Source organism: Hyperolius riggenbachi, chromosome 1 (assembly GCF_040937935.1).
Source record: "Hyperolius riggenbachi isolate aHypRig1 chromosome 1, aHypRig1.pri, whole genome shotgun sequence".
Classification (NCBI taxonomy): domain Eukaryota; kingdom Metazoa; phylum Chordata; class Amphibia; order Anura; family Hyperoliidae; genus Hyperolius; species Hyperolius riggenbachi.
This window is the reverse complement of record NC_090646.1, coordinates 300345657-300366109: the sequence shown is the minus strand read 5'-3', so window position 1 is coordinate 300366109 and position 20453 is coordinate 300345657. Positions and strand designations below refer to the sequence as shown.

General features: G+C 45.0%; 1 protein-coding gene across 2 annotated transcripts in view; it reads left to right on the top strand.

The window, feature by feature from the left end:
- The window catches only part of LOC137548783 (protein-lysine 6-oxidase-like), a 244923-nt gene that overhangs the window by 174279 nt on the left and 50191 nt on the right, over positions 1-20453 (top strand). For both annotated transcript variants that reach the window (XM_068271168.1, XM_068271167.1), the window contains exons 5-6: positions 14806-14901; positions 14989-15104. In XM_068271168.1, coding sequence (XP_068127269.1) covers positions 14806-14901; positions 14989-15104 — 212 coding nt within the window. The remainder of the gene's footprint in view (positions 1-14805; positions 14902-14988; positions 15105-20453) is intronic.

Here is a 20453-nt window from a genome sequence, read left to right as displayed (position 1 = left end):
TTCACAGTGCACTCACCTACCTACGTGAGTGCACACAGTGTCACTGTGCCTGTCCGGTATCTGTCTGTGTGTGACAAGTGCACATTGTAATACCCATCACTGCATATACCTACCTGTTGTTCACTTCAGTGCACCCACCTACCTATGTGAGCACACGCAGTGTGATATTCAATACCACCAGTCACTGTACCTGTTCACGGTACATGTGTGTGACAAGTGCACATTTGTAATACCCATCACTGCATATACCTACCTGTTGTGTTCAGTGCACCGACCTACCTACGTGAGTGCACGCAGTGTTCAATACCATCAGTCACTCTACCTGTTCACACTACGTGTGTGTGACAGGTGCACATTTGTAATACCCATCACTGCATATACCTACCTGTTGTGTTCAGTGCACTCACCTACCTATGTCAGTGCACGCAGTGTGACATACCACTCCGTGCATACCTGTTAACTGCATCTGTGTGACTGCACATTGTATTAGTCAAGTCAGTGCATACCTTTTACTTTGGCCCTCGACCAAAGTACAGAGTTCAGAAGAAGGCACGTGCCATCAACCCCCAATATTGTCAGGACGTAGTTGACTATTTAACACAGAACACCTCATCCTTCTCAGCTTCTGCACGGAAGCGTGACATATCTTCCTCCTCCTGCTCTGATTCTGGCACCCCACTTAACACTCAGTAGACCGCCACCACCAAAGTGCCATCACCCCAGGGCTCAGCAGTGTGGAAATTTTTTGTGTGTCTTCCTCAGATGAGAACAATGCCATCTGTACTCTCTGCCACCGAAAATTGAGCCATGGAAAGACCAAGACCCGCGTAGGGACAACTACCTTACGAAGGCACATGATTACAAAGCACAAACTGCAATGGGATGACCACCTGAGGAAAAGCAGCACACAAAAGCAAAGCCACACACCGTAGTGGAAGATACCAGGCCGGAATTTTTTCTCAAAAAAGGCGATACCTAAACTGTACCGTGATGTTGAAAGGCAAGTGGTGTCATCTCTGGCACACAGCGTTGGGTCACGAGTCCATCTGACCACGTGGTCAGATTCCTGGTTTGCAAAGCATGCTCAGGCCTGCCTGAAGACTAAGTCAGTCCCCACACACAGAATCTCTGCCTGCACGCCGTGTGACTGCCTGCCCCAAGACTAAGTCGCTCCTCACACAGCATCTCTGCCCGCAGGCCAGTTGACGACCTTTTCCGCCACCACCAACAGGGTCCAGGACTCCAGGTGGATTCCTGAATTCTTAAGGCCGCTGCTAGCAGCGGCCGCTATAATAATTTTTCTGGTGCGTGTACATGCCTGCCTTATTATTCTGGCTGCACTGCAGCTGCAACAACAAAACAAAAGGCATGTACATGTGTCAATTCCCCTTCGTGATCATTACCTTGCCACGGTGAAGGGGCTTGCGTATCACAATAAAGCAATGACCGACGGCTATATGAGTGTGTTGGGGGCACACCCACGATAATAAGGTTGTTGCTTCATTGTGGACAGAGTTACCTCAGCCCGGCGACCATATCGGCTGGAAAGCCGTCATCACCTGCACTCTCGTCATGGTGCGCACCAGTCCAGCACAGCTGTCACTACACAAACAGCTGTTTGCGGTGCGTTACACAGTGAGTTTGGTGTGTCAGTGTGAAGCAGTACTCTAATTACACTCCCTGATTAATGTATACACATGCAAGATGTTTTAAAGCACTTTAGGCCTGCAATGTAGCATTCAATGTGATTTCTACCCTTAAAACGCTGCTTTGCGTCAAATCCAGATTTTTCCCCGGGACTTTTGGTGTGTATCCCACTCATCCATTCAAAAACTCAGATGCTAGACCCCTTGAAACATCTTTTCCATCACTTTTCTGGCCAGCATAAGTGTTTCTAGTTTTCAAAGTTTGCCTCCCCATTGAAGTCTATTGCGGTTTGCGAAAGTTCGCACGAACCGAACTTTTGCAGAAGTTCGCGAACCTAAAATCGGAAGTTCGGGCCATCTCTAGTACTCATAAATAGGTAAATATTCAATCTCGCCCTATTTTTTTATCCAGCGCTAGATGTCAGTGTAGGCCTATATATAAAATGTAAAACATGAGAAAGCGACAGAGATGAATGCAAACTGGGATTGCATACCTTTTCATCACTAGCAAAGAGGAGATATGGTACACCATGTGTCCTCAGGGAGCCTCGGTGGCTGGGCAAAAGTCTACAATCTTGAACTGCTCCTGGCTGGATAGTGTAATGGTAAGGGGCCTCTGACATAGGAGACCTGAGTTCAAATCTTGGCTCTTCCTATTCAATAAGCCAGCGCCTATTCAGTATAGAGTTCTTGGGCAAGACTCCCTAACACTGCTACTGCCTACTGAGCGTGTTCTACAGGCTGCCTCACAGCACTTTGAGTCCACCAGGAGAAAAGCACTATACAAATATAGGAATTATTATTATTTACATCTGCCACTGCCATCTAACATGCAACAACACATAACTGTGTGGTGTGAGTGCTGACATTAAGGAGCCATGCCTTGTGGTTCACCAAATCATTGTCTGCAAGTGTACAAACTGTGTTATAAGGAGGCAATGGCTTGTCTAAGGAGCTATGGGCCCCGGTGCAAGTTCTACATTGTGCGCTCCCCTCCCCATACCTCAGCACTCTATACATAACAATTGATATGGTGCACCAAAACCTGGCAAGGACAGCCTCTAAGTGTAATTTAAGAAGGCAAATCACATCAAGCATTACTTTTTAGTAAGAGGGCTTTTCGGTCTCTTTTAGTCTCCTATACATTCCTAGTAACTGCTTAGTTACTCTGTTGTACTGGCCCAAGCCCTAGCCCATACAGCCATATCAATCCCTGCCATGTACTGATGAGAACCAAAAGTCCGAAACAGGCTGTCTACATATGGGGTTGATGTGGCTGTGTAAAATGTAAAGCAATAGGCTTGCTATACACCAGCGGTTCTGGATGTAAGCCTGGTTTACAGGGGCATAAGGAGATAATTTGCATATTCAGTAGCAGTGCATTGTGGGTAATCACAAATGTTCAAATTATTGCAAGTTTCCTTCTGTTTTAGGAAGGCAAATCACCTCAGACTCAGAGGTGCAAGAAGGGGATGGGGAAAAGTTTGCTAATGATTGCTGCTATTCAAAACATCCATAGAAATTATCATTACCAGCACCAGACCAATAAAGAGCTAATACTGTGGTTGAGGGAGGGCTCCTTTTGGCACAAGGGCCCCGGTGAGGTCACAACCTCTGCACCCCCTATTGCTACGCTTCTGTAAGGAGTGTCCTCCATTTTCAGGTTGCTGCCTGTGGTCATACACACATAAATCAGAGAGACATTTTATCACGTGTTCATGTGCATCATTATGAGTGCTGAGCAGAAGACAGGTACAAACCATGGGACACACACACACACACACACACACACACACACACACACACACACACACACACACACACACACACACACACCAACATGATTCTATTTTCCCACCACTCTAATCCCAAAACAAGTGTGGTGGTGTGGTCTAATGGTACCCCTCCACATTGCAATAGGCCCTGGTGGTCTAGTGGTCCCCCATCCCCATATTGCTTCCCTGGTTGTCTACTAAACCCCCTCCGTCGTATTCCCTGGTGGTGTAGAGGCTCCCCAATCCCCAAATAGCTTCCCTAGGATTCTAGTGCTCCCTCCTTCTCTTACAGTAGGCCCTGTTGGTCCACTATTCCTCCCACCCCCCTCACAGCATTCCTTGGTGATCTAGTGGCTCCCCCATCCCCATATACCTTCCCTAATGGTCACTGGTCCCCCTTACAGTAGGCCCTAGTGGTCTCTCAATTCTCATACCACTTCTCTGGTGGTCTAGACTGGAGGCCCCCTTCTACTCCCATGTAGCTTTCATGGTGGTCTAGTGGTCTTCTCTCCCTAAATCAGTTCCCTAGTAGTCTAGAAGTCCCCCTCTTCATGTTGCTTCTCTGAAAATAAAAATTTCCGAGTCTATTTTCTTTGCTACTAATGTTCTATTAATTATTTATATTATATTATTATTAAGTTCATGCTATTATTGAGACCAGGGGGGATTGTGGCACCTAGTACAAAAGTCAACCTGGATTCCTTCAGTAACAAAAGGCATCACCTCTAATCGATCTGTGAATACAGTTAAGTCCCACAAAATGCATATTTTTAGGACAGGCACCAAGGGCTTGATTCACTAACGAGAGTGCGAGTAAGCTACTGTTAAGCCCGCTAGTGAATCACCGCAACTTAATGAGGGCTCCCTGCACGCTACGCGTGCTTGTGGGAGCATAGCGTGCGTTACCTAGCAGTGACTGAAGCTTTAATTGGCTGCGTGATAGTGATGTATCATTACCACAATACTTCCCTAGTGTGGCCACTACTTCGCTAATTACTGTAGTAGCGGCCACGCTAGTGAAGTATCACTACCCCGTGGCCAATTAAGGCATCGGGCACTGCTAGATAACGCACGTTACGCTGCGACTAGCATGGAGCTCCCCTTAAGTCACAGTGATTCACTAGCGCATGTATCAATAGCTTACTAGTGCTCAGGGCCGGGCCGAGGCAGAGGCTGGAGAGGCTCCAGCCTCAGGGCGCAGTGTAGGAGGGGGCGCACAATTCATTCAGTTGTCATTCCCAATTGTGTTTGAAGCAGAAAGAAATAGGAAAGGGGATACATGGCAGTGACTGCAAGTCAGATAACTAGAGATTAAGGTGTTGGGGGCCCTGGGGCGCCTCTTAGTCTAGTAGCAATAAGTGTGTGACGGCTGGGGCGGAGGGATGGAGGGGCGCACTTTGGTGTCTCAGCCTTGGGTGCTGAAGGACCTTGTCCCAGCTCTGCTAGTGCTGTTATGCTACATTATCTTCAGTGAATGAAGTCCCATGTGCTGTTTTAAAGTGCTTTGCCACCAGGGTTAAGGCAGTGCAAATTCTTGATTTATTCAAATGATGGGTCGTCAGACCGACTTGCGGGGCGGCTGTTCTAGCAACAGTTTCCGTGTGTGTACAGTCTGTCGGCAGTCTGATAAGGCTGGTTTTGACGGATCCGCTTAGCGGATCCGTCAAAACCAGCCTTATCAGCCTGCCGACAGACTGTTTGTACACACATGGAAACTGTCGCTAGAATGGCCGCCCCATGGGCAGGTCTGACGACCCATTGTTTTAATAAAGCAGACTTGTGTATTATTATTATATTATTATTATTGATTTATATAGTGCCAGCATCTTCCGTAGAGCTGTACAATAGCATACAGGGTATAAGAAAACAAAGTATACAATACAAACAGGTGGTGATACAAGACAAGAGGGTATAACAGCTAAAGCAGTGAACAAATTAACTACATATTTTACACAGAGGTGGGTGGTATGTACACCCATTACACAGCATTGTGCGACGAAAGGGAAGAGGGCCCTGGCCAAAAGGCCTTACAGTCTAAACATTTAAAGTATAGGACAGTAGGTAAAGGGAAGCTGTGTATGGGGTGGAAGAAATGGTGGTTAGTGGGCAGTGTCCTAGGTAGGACAGTATGCTTGCCTGAAGAGGTGAGTTTTCAGATTGCGCCTAAAAATAGTAAGTGTGGGGGAGTGGCGGATGTGTTAAGGGAGAGTGTTCCAGAGGAGGGGAGAGGATCGAGAGAAGTCTTGTAAGCGGGAGTGGGAAGACGTGATCAGGGAAGAAGACAGAAGGATATCGTTAGCAGAGCGGAGATTGTGTGTAGGATGGAATCTGGAAATAAGTTGATTAAGATAGGAAGGAGCTATGTTGTGGAGAGCTTTGTAGGCAAGAGTAAGGATTTTAAATTGTATGTTTTGTGTAACTGGCAGCCAGTGAAGGGACTGACAGAGGGGAATTGGGCTGGATAAGCGTGAGGAGAGGTGGATGAGTCGTGCAGCAGAGTTCATAACAGACTCTAGCAGGGCTAAACGGTTGGCAGGGAGACCGAAGAGCAGAGAATTGCAATAGCCTAGTCGGGAAATGATCAGGGCATGCACCAAAAGTTTGGTAGTGTCCTGTGATACTAAAGGGCGGATGCGGGAGATGTTTTTTAGGTGGAGGTGACAAGAGGAGAAGAGTTTGTCAATGTGTGGTTTGAATGAGATAACCGAGTCCAAAATTACACCTAGACAGCGAGCCTGGGGGACAGGCGTTATGGAAGTGCCATCAACAGAAGACTACTATTTCAGTCTTGTCCATATTAAATTTTAGAAAACGGGAGGACATGAAGGAGGCGATGGCATTGAGACAGTCTGGGACACGAGCTGTTAAGGTGTCCAAGTCAGGTGCTGAAATGTAGATCTGGGTATCATCAGCTAATAGGTGATATTGGAAACCAAAGGAGTTGATGAGCTTACCGAGACCATACATGCCTTAACCTGTTGTCGCCCGCGTCACGCCAAAGGGCGTGGCCGCAGCGGCAGCCCCAGGACCGCCTAATGCCAATTGGCGTAAAGTCCTGGGGCTGTGTTTTGCAGGAGATCGCGCGCTTGGTGGGCGGAGAGGGTAAGATTGGTAAGACTTAAAGTGGACCTGAACTCTTGCACAGGACAGAAGAACAACATAAATAAATACACCCTGTATATACATACAGGGTGCATTTCTCTTTATTTTTTCAAATAACCCTCCAGGACAGGTGCTACATATGAGATATGGGCTCCGCCCTCAACAGGAAACACAAAGAACTAGCTCTCTATAAGTTCCACCCCTCAGTATCCACCTGCCAGTTCTTTGTGTTTCCTGTCCCGGGAAGCCTCTAGCTCTCTACAGCTAGATATGGTCAGCAGCCAGGCAGTGCTGAGGCCATGGAACTTTTATAGGTAGCCCTGTCCTGGAAGGATTACTGGGGGTTTACCTTGTTTTTCCACGGTAGTGGATCTCTGAATCATGCTGGAGGTCAGCTATGTAAGGAGAGACGGTGTTTGAGGCAGCATGGTGGAGACCGATCGCGCGTCGGAGGGAAGCTTTCACTTTGCGGAGGCAGAAAGGTGACTTCCTTTGGCGGTAGTGTGATTCTCAGCGTGTCCAGAGCGGAGGCAAGGGCAATAGCGCTGTGAGCACGACACTTCCGACCTTACGGGGACATCGTATCCGGTACGCGCAGCTGTCAGAACGCCGAGAGGTCCATTCCCCACACCGCGGTTGGTGTTTGGTGGAGATGGACACGAGACAGAGGACAGCAGACCAAGTAAGTGGCGGCGGACATCGGAGGATGGTTGCCCGTCTGATTCTGAGGTCTATGCCTGAATGTTTTTTTAGTTTCTTACAGCGCTGATGGTTGTAGAAAGTCTTTTGTCTACTATTGCCCATGTATTCAGCACTATGTTTACTTACCCAAATTGTTTGGGTTGTGGGTGTTTATCTTAAGCATGTTCTCATGTCTTTACTTAAACTGCTGAATTATATAACTTTGCTGCAGATAACTTCATCATGAGGTTTGTGCACGCAGGTGGACAAAATCAATTGATTGATTAATTATCCCAGGAAATGTGTTCTGTGCGCATTTAATTTGTCGTATGCATCTTGCATTTGAATGGGCAGCATAATTTATTTTTATCATTTCATTTTACTTGAAATTAGATTAAGTTTCACTGTTATACTTTATATATGCCTAGCTTTATGAGTAGAGCTAAGTCTGGGGTTTACTGATTATACCAAATAGCTATCTCATGGCATGTTAAATATTTATGTATGCTGGTTAACAGACTTAATTGATTAAATCATCAATTGCATGTTTTTCAGGATGCTTTTGAGCCTACTGATAGCTCTGATAGGTCCAGCAATTGCCATCTTTGGAACAAAGTGTTGCATGCTGTGTGTTATAGACAGGTAAGCCGCGTTAGACTGTTTGCGCATGCGCAGTTATGTTGGAAGGGGAGGTCTCCCCTCCTCCTCCGCGGCCAGCCACATGGCTAATTAATATTCACTGCACTGTGACGTGCAGTGTTTACTTCCTGGAGCGGCCGCTCTGTGTGGCGTTTGGCTGGCGGGACCAAGTGATGCGGATCACATGGTCTCCGCATCGCACATCGGGAAAAAGGCGCACCAACAGCTGCATAACGCAGTTCTTGGTAGCATCCTCCTCCAGCACCACCGGGCATTGCGTTGGGGGCACGTTATGCAACTTCTAGCATCCCCTAAAACACAACGTCCTGGTGGGAAAGAAGCCTTGGGCTCCCTGCACACTGCAAATGCATGCAGTGTGCAAAAGGCCTTAGGCCTCTTGCACACTGCATGCATTTCAGATTCCGATTCCGCTTTTTAATCTGTTTTTACATCCGATTCCGATTCAGATTTTTAATCTTAACTGCATGCTGCGTTTTTTGATCCGTTTTTCTGTTGAATGTATTCAAGGAAAATCGGAAACGGAATCGGAATCGGAAAACGGATTTGCAGTGTGCAGGGAGCCTAATCTAAAGTATCTTGTTAAAAATGCATATCAAGTGCAAATAATAAGATACTACAGCATCTTGCAAAGAGTTTGTTATCCATTAGGCAAGAAATGGTGGAAACATTTAAAGCTTTTAAAGAAAGCCTTCCTTCTACTTCAGTTTCACAGCCGCTTCAGACTGCTTAAATTCAATCTACAAAACCTAAGAAAGCAATAAGGAAATCTCCTAGAATACTACTTTCTTCTGAAGAGGAAGATGATAGTCAGCAGGAAGTTGTTAATCCGGATTCCAAATCTTCTGTGGACTTATCTGTACAGAGTGAAGCAGAGGGAACTGTAAAGTCCTCAAAGTTTAAGTTTGCTGCTGGAAGAAACTGAAGAATCATTGAAGGCAATTCATTCAACTTTGGATATTCCACTACAAAAAAAATAAAATAAAATAAATCATCTGCAATGATACATGATATACACAGGAATGGAACCATGTGAGCATTAGCAGTTATGTTTCCCAGTTCATATTCCTCTATTAAAACTTAATCACAGCTCAATGGAAAGAGCCAGATAAAAGAATATTTGTATCTAGGGCCTCTTTCGCAGTGTGACAGTAAAATCGCATGTTATAAAATGATTCAACGCAGACTAACGCACAGCAATACTAAGTCTGTGGGACATTCACAGTGCACACGCTGCGTTTGTGTGTAACTTGTAGCATTGTTAGATAGTGCTGCATGCTGTGCGTTATACACATTATTGGCTGCGTTGGACGGTTTGCACATGCTCAGTAATTACTTGGAAGCATAGTTTTCATTGCCTGTATGTTCTACTGTATGGGACGATAACGAGGCATTAACTTGCGTTGCAACCTTTTGGGGTGCTGCGGTGTAAGTTTGCGTTGCGATTGTAACGTTGCATCAAAACGCAACATCCCACTGTGAAAGTAGCCTCAGGGTTTGAAAAGGCGTTTTCCATTTTCTGAGGAAGACGCTAAGCCTGGGGATTCATGCTCTAAACTTGATGCTGCATTTAGTCAGGTTGGAAGGTGAATGAGTTATCATTCAAGGTCTAAAGCGGCCTTAAAAACCCAGAAAATAAGTTGAATTTTCTCTTAAGAAAGCATGGTCTGCTACTGCTCCCATTCGGAATCACGTCAGCACCCAGAATCTTCACAAAAGTAATGGCAGAAATTGTGGGAACCCTACATTTAAAAAGGTGTTATGATAATGCCGTACTTAGACGACCTTTTAGTAGTGACAGACAGTATTGTGAAGTTGAAACATCAGAGATCTCATCATCCAGCAGTTGGTACGAGCAGGTTGGTTAGGGAACCGGCAAAAATCAAATTTGATTCCGACACAGGTTATTCAGTTCTTGGGGTTCAGAATTAATTTCCATAGCTTAGAAATTATTTCTTCCACAAGACAAGTTAGGCAAAATTCATGCCTTAGTGGAAAATTTCCAGCAAAAATCAATGGTAACAGTCAAACAAGTGATGAGTCTAATAGGATTTTTGACATCCACAGCACCGCCAGTGTATTGGGCATTGAAACCTGGGATGAGCAGAAACTACGCCAGTGTGAATTTACGCATCATAGTTTGCATCTACGCATGGTAGTTCATAGGTAAAGTTTTTCAAAACAACGCTGATGAATTTACGCATAGTGAAGTACTGCTACACGTAGCTTACGCCCACTATGCGTAGTGAATGTGTGTATTGCGTAGTGAACTACGAATGCGTTTCTTGCGTCTAATTTTCAGCGTGCGATTGTATGCTTACAAATTTACGCAGGGAAAAGGGGAATGTATGCATTGAAGAGGTCCCGGTATAAGCAGTTATAGAGAAATGCGTAAAATTTTCTGCATATAAGCACAAGCATCCGCACACACTATGCTTCACACTACGCGTAATTGCGTAATTTTAATGCATAGTCTACGTGATGCATACAAAACGAATATTTGATATTCGCAGCCGTAGTTTGTTGAAGTGTAATTGAGTAAAACCATGTGTAGTTCCAGCGTAGCGAAGTTGGCTGACTACGACCATCCTTGATTGAAACGTGAGAATATTACAACGGCTCCTGCGCAGTTGGAAAGTAAGTCATGCAGCTTTAAACCGCATGGTGTCTATTCCAACACGGTTGAAACAATCACTCAGTTGGTGTATAATAGCAGACAATGTCACTCGGGGACGACTATGGTAGTTTCAGATGACAAAAGTGTTAACAGACGCAAGTATTCTTGGGAGAACCCACATAGATGGGATATATCTACAAGGAACTTGGTCAAAGCAGATTAATCTTCAAATTTCGGAGAGCATCTGGGAGTGAAGAGAGCCCTAGACCATGCAAAATACAGGTTAAAAGACCAGCAGGGTCAAGATCAGGTCAGACAATATAACAGTAGTGATGTATGTAAACAAACAAGGGTGTACCAGGTCATCACAACTTCTTGATTTGATACTGCAGCTGCTAGATTGGGCGGAGAACAATCTTCAATCGATCTCAGTGGTTCACCTAAAGGGTTCATTAAGCAACATGGTGGATCTGTTCAGCGGGAAGAGACTATCAATCTAATGCTAAGTCCTGAAGTGTTCAAGTTGTTAGCGAAAAAGTAGGGACAACCACGGATCGATTTATTCGCCAATCTGGAGAATACTCAGTGCCGCCAGTTTTTCTCTCTAGACCCAAGAGGCGCTTCGGGAGTAGATGCCTTGGCTCAAATGTGGGATTATCAAATATCTTATGCATTTCCTCCAATACCGCTGTTACCAATAGTATTACAGAAGCTGAAATCGATAACAATGTATCTAATATTAATTGAACCAGATTGGCTGAAAATAATCTTGTATCCAATGATTAAGTTGATGCTGGTGGACAGACCAATGCCATTAACAGACAGACTATACCTTCTCAAAAAGAAAAGGGAAATGGACTCAGATTCCGAATCTTCGATTGACAGCTTGGTTTCTGAAAGGAAGATCTTAAAAGATAGAGGGTTAATAGAATATAATTAAAAGTAGAAAGAAAGTCACTAGAGCAATATATCAAAACTATTGGAAAACTTTTTGTCAATGGAAGAGAAAGACAGGACTCCGATCCAATAAGCTCGCTACAGTGTTAGGATTTTTGCAAGAATACGTTGACAAAAATCTAGCATTGAGTACCCTAAAGATCCAAGTGGCAGCCTTATCACTATACTCGGATGAGAGGTTAGCATTAGAACCTCTAGTTATTAGTTTTTTTGTTTGTCAGTTACAAATCGAAAGGAGTTCAAAGTCCTAGAGAGGTAACCGCTCACTCAACAGGGTCAGTGGCAACTTCCTGGGCTTATAGAGCTGGAGCAACAGCGGCGGATATCTGCAAGACAGCAACTTGGAAATCCGTGAACACCTTCATTAGGCATTACCGACTGGGCTTATCAGCAGAAGAACAGGCATTTGGAAGAAAAGTTCTTCAGGCTGTTGTCCCGCCCTGAGGTTGGTATTTATTGCATATCATCTCATATGTAGCACCTGTCCTGGAGGGTTATTTGAAAAAACCAAAATTAGCTTACCTGGTAATGCTGTTTTTAATAACCCTCCAGGACAGGTGACCCACCCATTTTGATATATATATATTTATGTATAATATTGACTGAAGCATATATTTCTGTGTGTTTATACGGATGTTTATGTACATGCAAGTTTTTTGTTAAATTGTTTGAAAGAAGAATCGGTATCAGGACAGTTAATTGGAACGTACTGGCAGGTGGATACTGAGGGGTGGAACTTATAGAGAGCTAGTTCTTTGTGTTTCCTGTTGAGGGCGGAGCCCATATCTCATATGTAGCACCTGTCCTGGAGGGTTATTAAAAACAGCATTACCAGGTAAGCTAATTTTGGTTTTTCTTCTGTCCTGTGCAAGAGTTCAGGTTTAGCCTGTCTAATCCCCCCTCATCTGTGACTAATCACAAGTTGTAGTTTGATCTCCCACCTGTGTCAGCTGACTGCCACGGCAGAGAAGCTAATTGGTAAACACAGGATGTGAACAATATGTCTGCTTCCATGAAAGCAGGAAGTAGAAAAACTGCAGATTTATTGCAGGATTTGTATTAGAAATGTTTTTCTTTAAAGCTTATTATGATATTGCATATTTTTTACAGCAGAGAGAAAATTCTTAGTTCAGGTCTGCTTTAACCACTGCCAACATGCTCAGAAATATGAGACCTAAGTTCACATTAATTTTGCCTATGTAAAAGGCACCACATGGCACAGTAGCAAGTATACTACCAAAACTGTTGCACAGTTGACAAAATGTGGCAAAACCTAATCTCTATTCTCTACCATCCAGTAGCCTGACACTACGCTCCACAGACACATAACGGCACATTGAATAGCCATTGCACTTAAACAGTAAGGTCATGGGCACTTATATGTTGAGAGTCACTATCAACTAGGTGGCTACTTACTACATGATCTCCAAAAGAAGAAGCATGTTTTAAATGAAAAGCTTGGTATATCAGAAACAATTCCACCCAACTTGGCATCGTTTGTGAGAATGTGCCAATGGCACTCAATAATGTGTGACACTTCTCGGTGCTGCGCATTAAATTTAGTGCAAAATCTCTGTGGGTTATTGGTCCTGGATCTGTTAGTAAAACCTCCTCCTGACATAGGCTTACTAGCACTGGCACTAGCTTGCTTATATGCATTCAACAGATGTCTGTCACAATATTCCATTTCCTTAAAACATGTTCTCAGACAAGCAGCCCAACAGAAGCCTACCTTGTCTGAGCAATTCCTTCTAACTCTTAAATACTGGCCTACTGGGATTCCTTTGATGGTATGTGCGCAGGGTCGGATCTCTGACTAGGCCACATAGGTTATGGCCTAAGGGGCGACTGGGCAACAAAATCACACCCAATCATTACGCTGCGGCCATCCTGCATTAGTTTGTGCGAGTGGGAAATAGCAACGGCCAAAAGCGGCTACGGAGTCACGAATTTAACAAACTGTAGCTGCCTGCCACTCACCTCCCGCTGGCCTCCATCGCTGAAGCCTTACTGTGGGTAAGCATTTGCTTCTCCTGCCGCCACACCAGCTTCTCCTACTCATCTCCCCGATAGTATCCAACACTGAAGCTTCCGCTCTCGCTGTTTCCGTCAGCTGCAGCTGTATCTCTCTCTCCAGCCAGTGTTTCCTATCATGTGACTCCCCGGTAACATGCCGGCAAGTTATATGTGAGAGACGCTGGCTGGAGAGAGAGGGATACAGCCACAGCTGATGGAGACAGCAAGAGGGAAAGCAGACCCTTTCTACGTGAGAGACGATTGGGGAGATGAGTAGGAGAAGCTGGTGTGATGGCAGGAGAAGCATCTGCCTACCCACAGTGAAAATTCGGTGCTCTAGGTGAGCGGGAGGTGAGTGCCTACCTACAGGGAGGGAGGTGGGAGAAGCATCTGGCTATCTACAGGGAGGTGGGAGAAGCATCTGGTTATCAACAGGGAGGGATGGGTGAGAAGCATTTGGCTACCTACAGGGAAGGAGGGGGAGAAGCATCTGGCTATCTGCAGGGAGGGAGGGAGAGAAGTATTTGGCTATCAGGAGGTAAGGCAGAAGCATCAGGCTATCTACAGGGAGGGAGGGGGAGAAGCATTTGGCTATCTACAAGGAGGGAGGGAGGAGAAGCATTTGGCTATGGGAAGGAAGAGGGGAGACACATTTGGCTATTTACAGGGATGGAGGAGGGAGAAGTATCTGGCTATCTACAGGGAGGGAGAGGGGAAAAGCATCTGGCTATCTACAGTGAGGGATGGGGAGAAGCTTTTGGCTATCTACAGGGAGGGAGGGTGGAGAAGCATTTAGCTATCTACAGGGAGGGAGGGGGGAGAAGCATCTGGCTATCTGCTGGGAGGGAGGGGGAGAAGCCTTTGGTCATCTACAGGGAGGGAGGGGGGGAGAAGCTTCTAGCTATCTACAGGGAGGTAAGGGGAGAAGCCTTTGGCTATCTACAGGGAAATAGGGAGGAGAAGCATTTGGCTATCTACAGGGTGAGAGGAGAAGCACTTGGCTATCTACAGGGAGGCAAGGAGGGAGGAGTAGCATCTGGCTACCTATACAGAAGTGGGGGGTCATTTGCTTAAATATACTGAAGGGGGGAGGAAAGCGTGTTGGTTGATATGCTGTTAGTCAGGGGGATGGGTTGTGACAGTCGGCTTTGGGTGGTAAAAAGTACAAATCTGGCCTTGAATGTGCGGGTTGCCATAATACCATAAAGCATATGATTTCTATCTTTTATCTTTTGCCCATATTGCGATTAATTATCTATAGTGGATATTCTCTAAACAAAAATGTTGTTTTATTTCCTCAGATTTAAGCTCAAAGTCTGTTACCAATGATAATTATTGTATTTCTATTTTTCAGGGGCTGAGCCCAGGTTGTTATGATATATATCATGCCAATATTGACTGTCAGTGGATAGATATCAGTGATGTTTCACCAGGGAAGTATGTTCTCAAAGTAAGTGGAGAATATATGTGTTAGTATATGAATATTTATGTTTTTTTGAAAATCATATGGTACAAGTCATATTTTTTTTTATTTAAGGTCACAGTGAATCCCAATTTTCAAGTCTTAGAATCAGATTTCACCAATAATTCTGTATATTGTGACATGATTTACACTGGAACCTATGTAATGACTCGTAACTGCCGTCTTTCCAGGTAGGGATTTATTATTATGTCATATAATAAAATGATGTAAAGAGAGCTATGGTGTGTTGATGATTTTCCAAAGATGAGCAAACAGTATGTACCTTAACCACTAGAGATATCCAATCTAACCCAAAGAAGTTTTACAAGTACATAAACTCTAAAAAAATAAAGGTTAACTGTATTGGACTCCTAAAGGATAAGGGTGGGATCTCAATGGTGGATGACCAAGGTAAGGCAGAGTTATTAAATGCTTTCTTTGCTTCTGTCTTCACAAAGGAAACAGCACTGTTGCAAATTACAGATGCAGAAGAGTCTCAATCTTCAAAATGTAATATTAAACACTTGCAGGAAAAAGTGAAGGCAAGACTAAATAAATTAAAAATAGACAAGGCACTTGGCCCGGTTGGCATCCAGCCTCGGGTCCTAAGGGAATTAAGTTCAGTGATCGATAAACCCCTTTATCTTATCTTTTGTGACTCTCTTTCAAACTGGCAGAGTTCCAGTAGATTGACGTACAGATTGACGTACAGCCAACGTTTTCCCATTATTTAAGAAGGGCAAAAAATCAGATCCGGGAAATTATAGACCTGTAAGCTTAACCTATTTTGGTTCCTGGACGTAGAAACTACGTCCAGGAACCATGCGCGCTACCACGGCCGATCGCGCGCGTGCATGCCATCCCGGCCCGCGGTTCGTTAGCCAGGCAATCAGTGAATCGGGCTACGGTGCCCGATCACTGATTCCTCTCCCCCGCTGAAAAAGCGACAGCTTCTCTCGGAAGCTTTGCTTTTTCTGGCTGTTCCCTCCCCGATGCGTCACTCTATTTACCTAAGGGTCTAAACTTTTTAAATATCAATGTAAAGATGATATATTTCTATATTTTTTTATTTTAAACTTGTAAATAGTGATAGATGCAAAACGGAAAAAATGCACCTTTATTTCCGAATAAAATATTATCGCCATACATTGTGATAGGGACATAATTTTAACGGTGTAATAACCGGGACATATGTGCAAATACAATACGTGACTTTTAATTATGGAGGCATGTATTATTTTAAAACTATAATGGCTGAAAACTGAGAAATAATGATTTTTTCTGTTTTTTTCTTATTCTTCCTGTTAAAATGCATTTACAGTAAAGTGGCTCTTAGCAAAATGTACCCCCCAAAGAAAGCCTAATTGGTGGCGGAAAAAACAAGATATAGATCAGTTTATTGTGATAAGTAGTGATAAAGTTATAGGCTAATGAATGGGAGGTGAACATTTCTCAAGTGAAAACGACGGAACGTGAATGGGTTAAAGGGAAGGTTTAGGGACAATTAAAAAAAAAATCCAAATCCACTTACCTGGGGCTTCCTCCAGCCTGTGGCAGGCAGGAGGTGCCCTCGGTGCCGCTCCGCAGGCTCCTGGTGGTCTCCGGTGGCCAACCCGACCTTGCCAGGCTGGCGGCCAGGTCAGGCTTCTTCTACGCTCCATTATGCGTTTCACGCCGGCGCGCTGACGTCATCGGACGTCCTCCGGGCTGTACTGCGCAGGCTCAGTAGTTCTGAGCCTGTGCAGTACAGCCCGCAGGACGTCCGATGTGAAACGCATAATGGAGCGCAGAAGAAGCCCGACCTGGCCACCAGAGACCGCCGGGAGCCTGCGGAGCAGCGCCGAGGGCACCTCCTGCCTGTCATGGGCTGGAGGAAGCCCCAGGTAAGTGGATTTGGATTATTTTTTTTATTGTCCATGAGCCTTCCCTTTAAAATCAGTTGTGTGCAAACTATTTGAGGGGTTACTAAGAGATACTATACAAGACTTCATTGTATAAAAATTACCTTATAACTCAACATCAGCATGGGTTTACTAAAGACAGGTCCTGTTTGACTAATATGCTCAGCTTTTAGGAGGTAGTGAACTCTAATGTGGATATTGGGAATGCTTTAGATGTGATATACTTGGACTTTGCAAAGGCCTTCAACACTGTTCCCCACAAAAGTCTGGTGCAAAAGTTGAGGATGCAAGGACTGGGGAAGAATCTGTGTGCATGGATAGGGAACTGGCTAATGGACAGAAAACAAAGAGTTGTGGTCAATGGATATTATTCAAAATGGGTCACTGTTAGCAGTGCTATAATTACTAGGTAATGCCCAGTGGTGTTGATCCAGGGATTTTATCTGATTGCCATCTGGGGTAAGGGTTTTTTCGCCTTCCTCTGGATCAACAGGGATATGTGAGGGGGCAGGGTGGGTTTTTTTTGGGGGGGGGGGGTTTAACTCGATGGACGTTTGTCATTTTTCAACCCAAATAACTATATGTAAATACCAGCGGTCTCTGCCCCCTTAAAGACCAGAGACCGCTGGTATAATAACGGCGGAATCCTGACGAATCGCCGCTCATACCCGCCGCAATCACCATCACCGCCGCACGCCGGGGTCCTCCTGACATCAACTCTGCAATCTCTATGACGGCAGAGTCATGTGAGCCGGTCAGGAGCCGCTTTCATTGGCTCCTGACCCGGTCTATCAATGTAAGCCAATGGGAGTGGCTTACATTGATAGACACGGCCAGGAGCCATTGAAATCGGCTACTGACTGACTCACGTGGCTCTGCCGACATAGAGACAGGCAGAGCTAGAGAGCTGCTGCGAGAGACGTCGGGGTTGAGCGGCACGTGCGGTTGGGAGCGACGGAAACGGCGGATGCGCAGTGCAGCGGTGATTGAAATCTACGCCCTGCCAGCCAGATGCCCACCAAGCGGCGTAGATTTCAATTACCATGGTCCTTAAGTAGTTAAAGAGGAACTTTAACTTCATCTCAATCAGTAGCTGATACACCTTTTTCACGAGAAATCTTTATCTCAAATAGATCATCAAGAACATCTGTATGGCTGATATTGTGCTGTAACCCCTCCCACAGTGTGATGTCATCATGACCATGGTCCTAACAGTTCCCTGTATGTGAACCTCATTGCATTGTAGGAAATAACAGCTGCTTCCAACTGCCAAGCAAGCAGTATCTTCCTCTGTGCATAGAATTAGATGTCGCCAGTTGTGATTATTTTCAAAATGTAAACCAGCCTGAGGAAAGATTTTACAATGGGCGAACACTGACTAAATAATTTCTAAGTGAATACAGTGGGATGCGAAAGTTTGGGCAACCTTGTTAATCATCATTATTTTGCTGTATAAATCGTTGGTTGTTACGATAAAAAAAATTTCAGTTAAATATATCATATAGGAGACACACACAGTGATATTTGAGAAGGGGAATGAAGTTTATTGGATTTACAGAAAGTGCACCATAATTGTTTAAATAAAATTAGGCAGGTGCATAAATTTGTGCACTGTTATTATTGTTATTATTGGAACTCAAATTGGCTTGGTAAGCTCAGTGACCCATGACCTACATACACAGGTGAATCCAATTATGATAGAGTATTTAAGGGGGTCAATTGTAAGTTTCCCTCCTCTTTTAATTTTCTCTGAAGAGTAGCAACATAGGGGTCTCAAAATAACTCTCAAATGACCTGAAGACAAAGATTGTTCACCATCATGGTTTAGGGGAATTACACAGAAAGCTGTCTCAGAGATTTCAGCTGTCTGTTTCGACAGTTAGGAACATATTGAGGAAATGGAAGACCACAGGCTCAGTTCAAGTTAAGGTTTGAAGTTACAGACCAAGAAAAATCTCTGATAGACAGAAGCACTGTGCATCGTTTAACCATTCGGCGCACTTTACACAAGGAGATGCTGTATGCAAGAGTGATGCAGAGGAAGCCTTTTCTCCACCCACAGCACAAACAGAGCCCCTTTAGGTATGCTAAAGCACATTTGGACAAGGCGGCTTCATTTTGGAATAAGGTGTTGTGGACTGATGAAACTAAAATTGATTTATTTGGGCACAACAAGTGGCGTTATGCATGGAGGAAAAACAACACAGCATTCCAAGATAAATACCTGCTACCTACAGTAAAATATGGTGGTGGTTCCATCATGCTGTGGAACTGTGTGGCCAGTGCAGGGACTGAGAATCTTGTCAAAGTTGAGGGACGCATGGATTCCACTCAGTATCAGCAGATTCTGGAGATCAATGTCCAGGAATCAGTGACAAAGCTGAAGCTGTGCCGAGGCTGGATCTTTCAACAAGACAACGACCCTAAACACTGCTCAAAGTCCACTAAGGCATTCATGCAGAGAAACAAGTACAACTGTAATGAATAGCGGAGATGCCGCCGCGTGGTCTGGTGGCGGGGCGGCTGTCTCCGCGTTCAGACCGGCGGTTTCCGCACAGCAACATGTGTCTGCTTTGCCTGGGCCTTCTAGTGCACACAGATGGAGAGCTATGCGCGCGTGCGCCAGAAGACAGGACCTTTATGCCAGCAGGAGAGGTATCAGCTGATCAGGATGATCAGCTGATCCCAGCGGAACTCCTGATTGGCTGAGTGGCTGGGGGCGGCGCTGCGGAGCGCTGTAGTATATATAGATCTTGCTTGTCAGTTGCTGGTTGTCTGCCGTTGCGAATACTTACGTGTGAGCACTCAGATCCTACAGTGATCTCAGTCAGATCCTACAGTGTGTTAGAACCAGTTGAAACTGAGAATTCACACTTAGCCAGATTCCGCTCTTGATGTTTACTTTGTCATCACTGTGTTATACTTTAGATCAGTTCCAGGGTGTTGAGACCAAGGACCTCACATCCAAGCATAGGATTACTGTGTTTTACTGTGTTATACTTTAGACCAGTTCCATGGTGTTGAGACCAAGGACCTCACACCCAAGTATAGGATTACTGTGTCATTACTGTGTTATACTTTAGACCAGTTCCAGGGTGTTGAGACCAAGGACCTCACACCCAAGCATAGGATACTGTGTTATTCTGTAGACTAGTTCCCGGGTGTCGAGACCAAGGACCTCACACCTCAGACTAGGATTGTGCTTGATATCTGTTGTGACCTCTGGCTCTGTTGACCTCTCTCTTGCTTTCTGATTCGGTACCTCTGCCTATCTGTCTACCAGTTGCCAACCTTGCCTGTACCCAGTTACCGAATCAGCCTTCTGTCTCTGTACCTTATCTGCTCGTGTGTTGCCGACCTGGCCTGTCTGACCATTCTGACTGTCACTCATCCCTCGAGTGATCAGTCTACCCATGACACTAATCCACCAGGTCTCAGTTAGCTGCTCCTCAGAGAGTCCTTCCTGCAGTTCAGCCAGTGGCCTCTACCCCATAGGAGTCCACTGGCTGCAGTACAGTCTGATTCCCAATCCATCTGGGAATCCTTGGCAGCAGTACAGTCTGATTTCCAGTCCATCAGGGAATCACTGGCTGCAAGATTATCTCTATCTCCTCCTCTTAAAGAGATAGTCCCTGCACA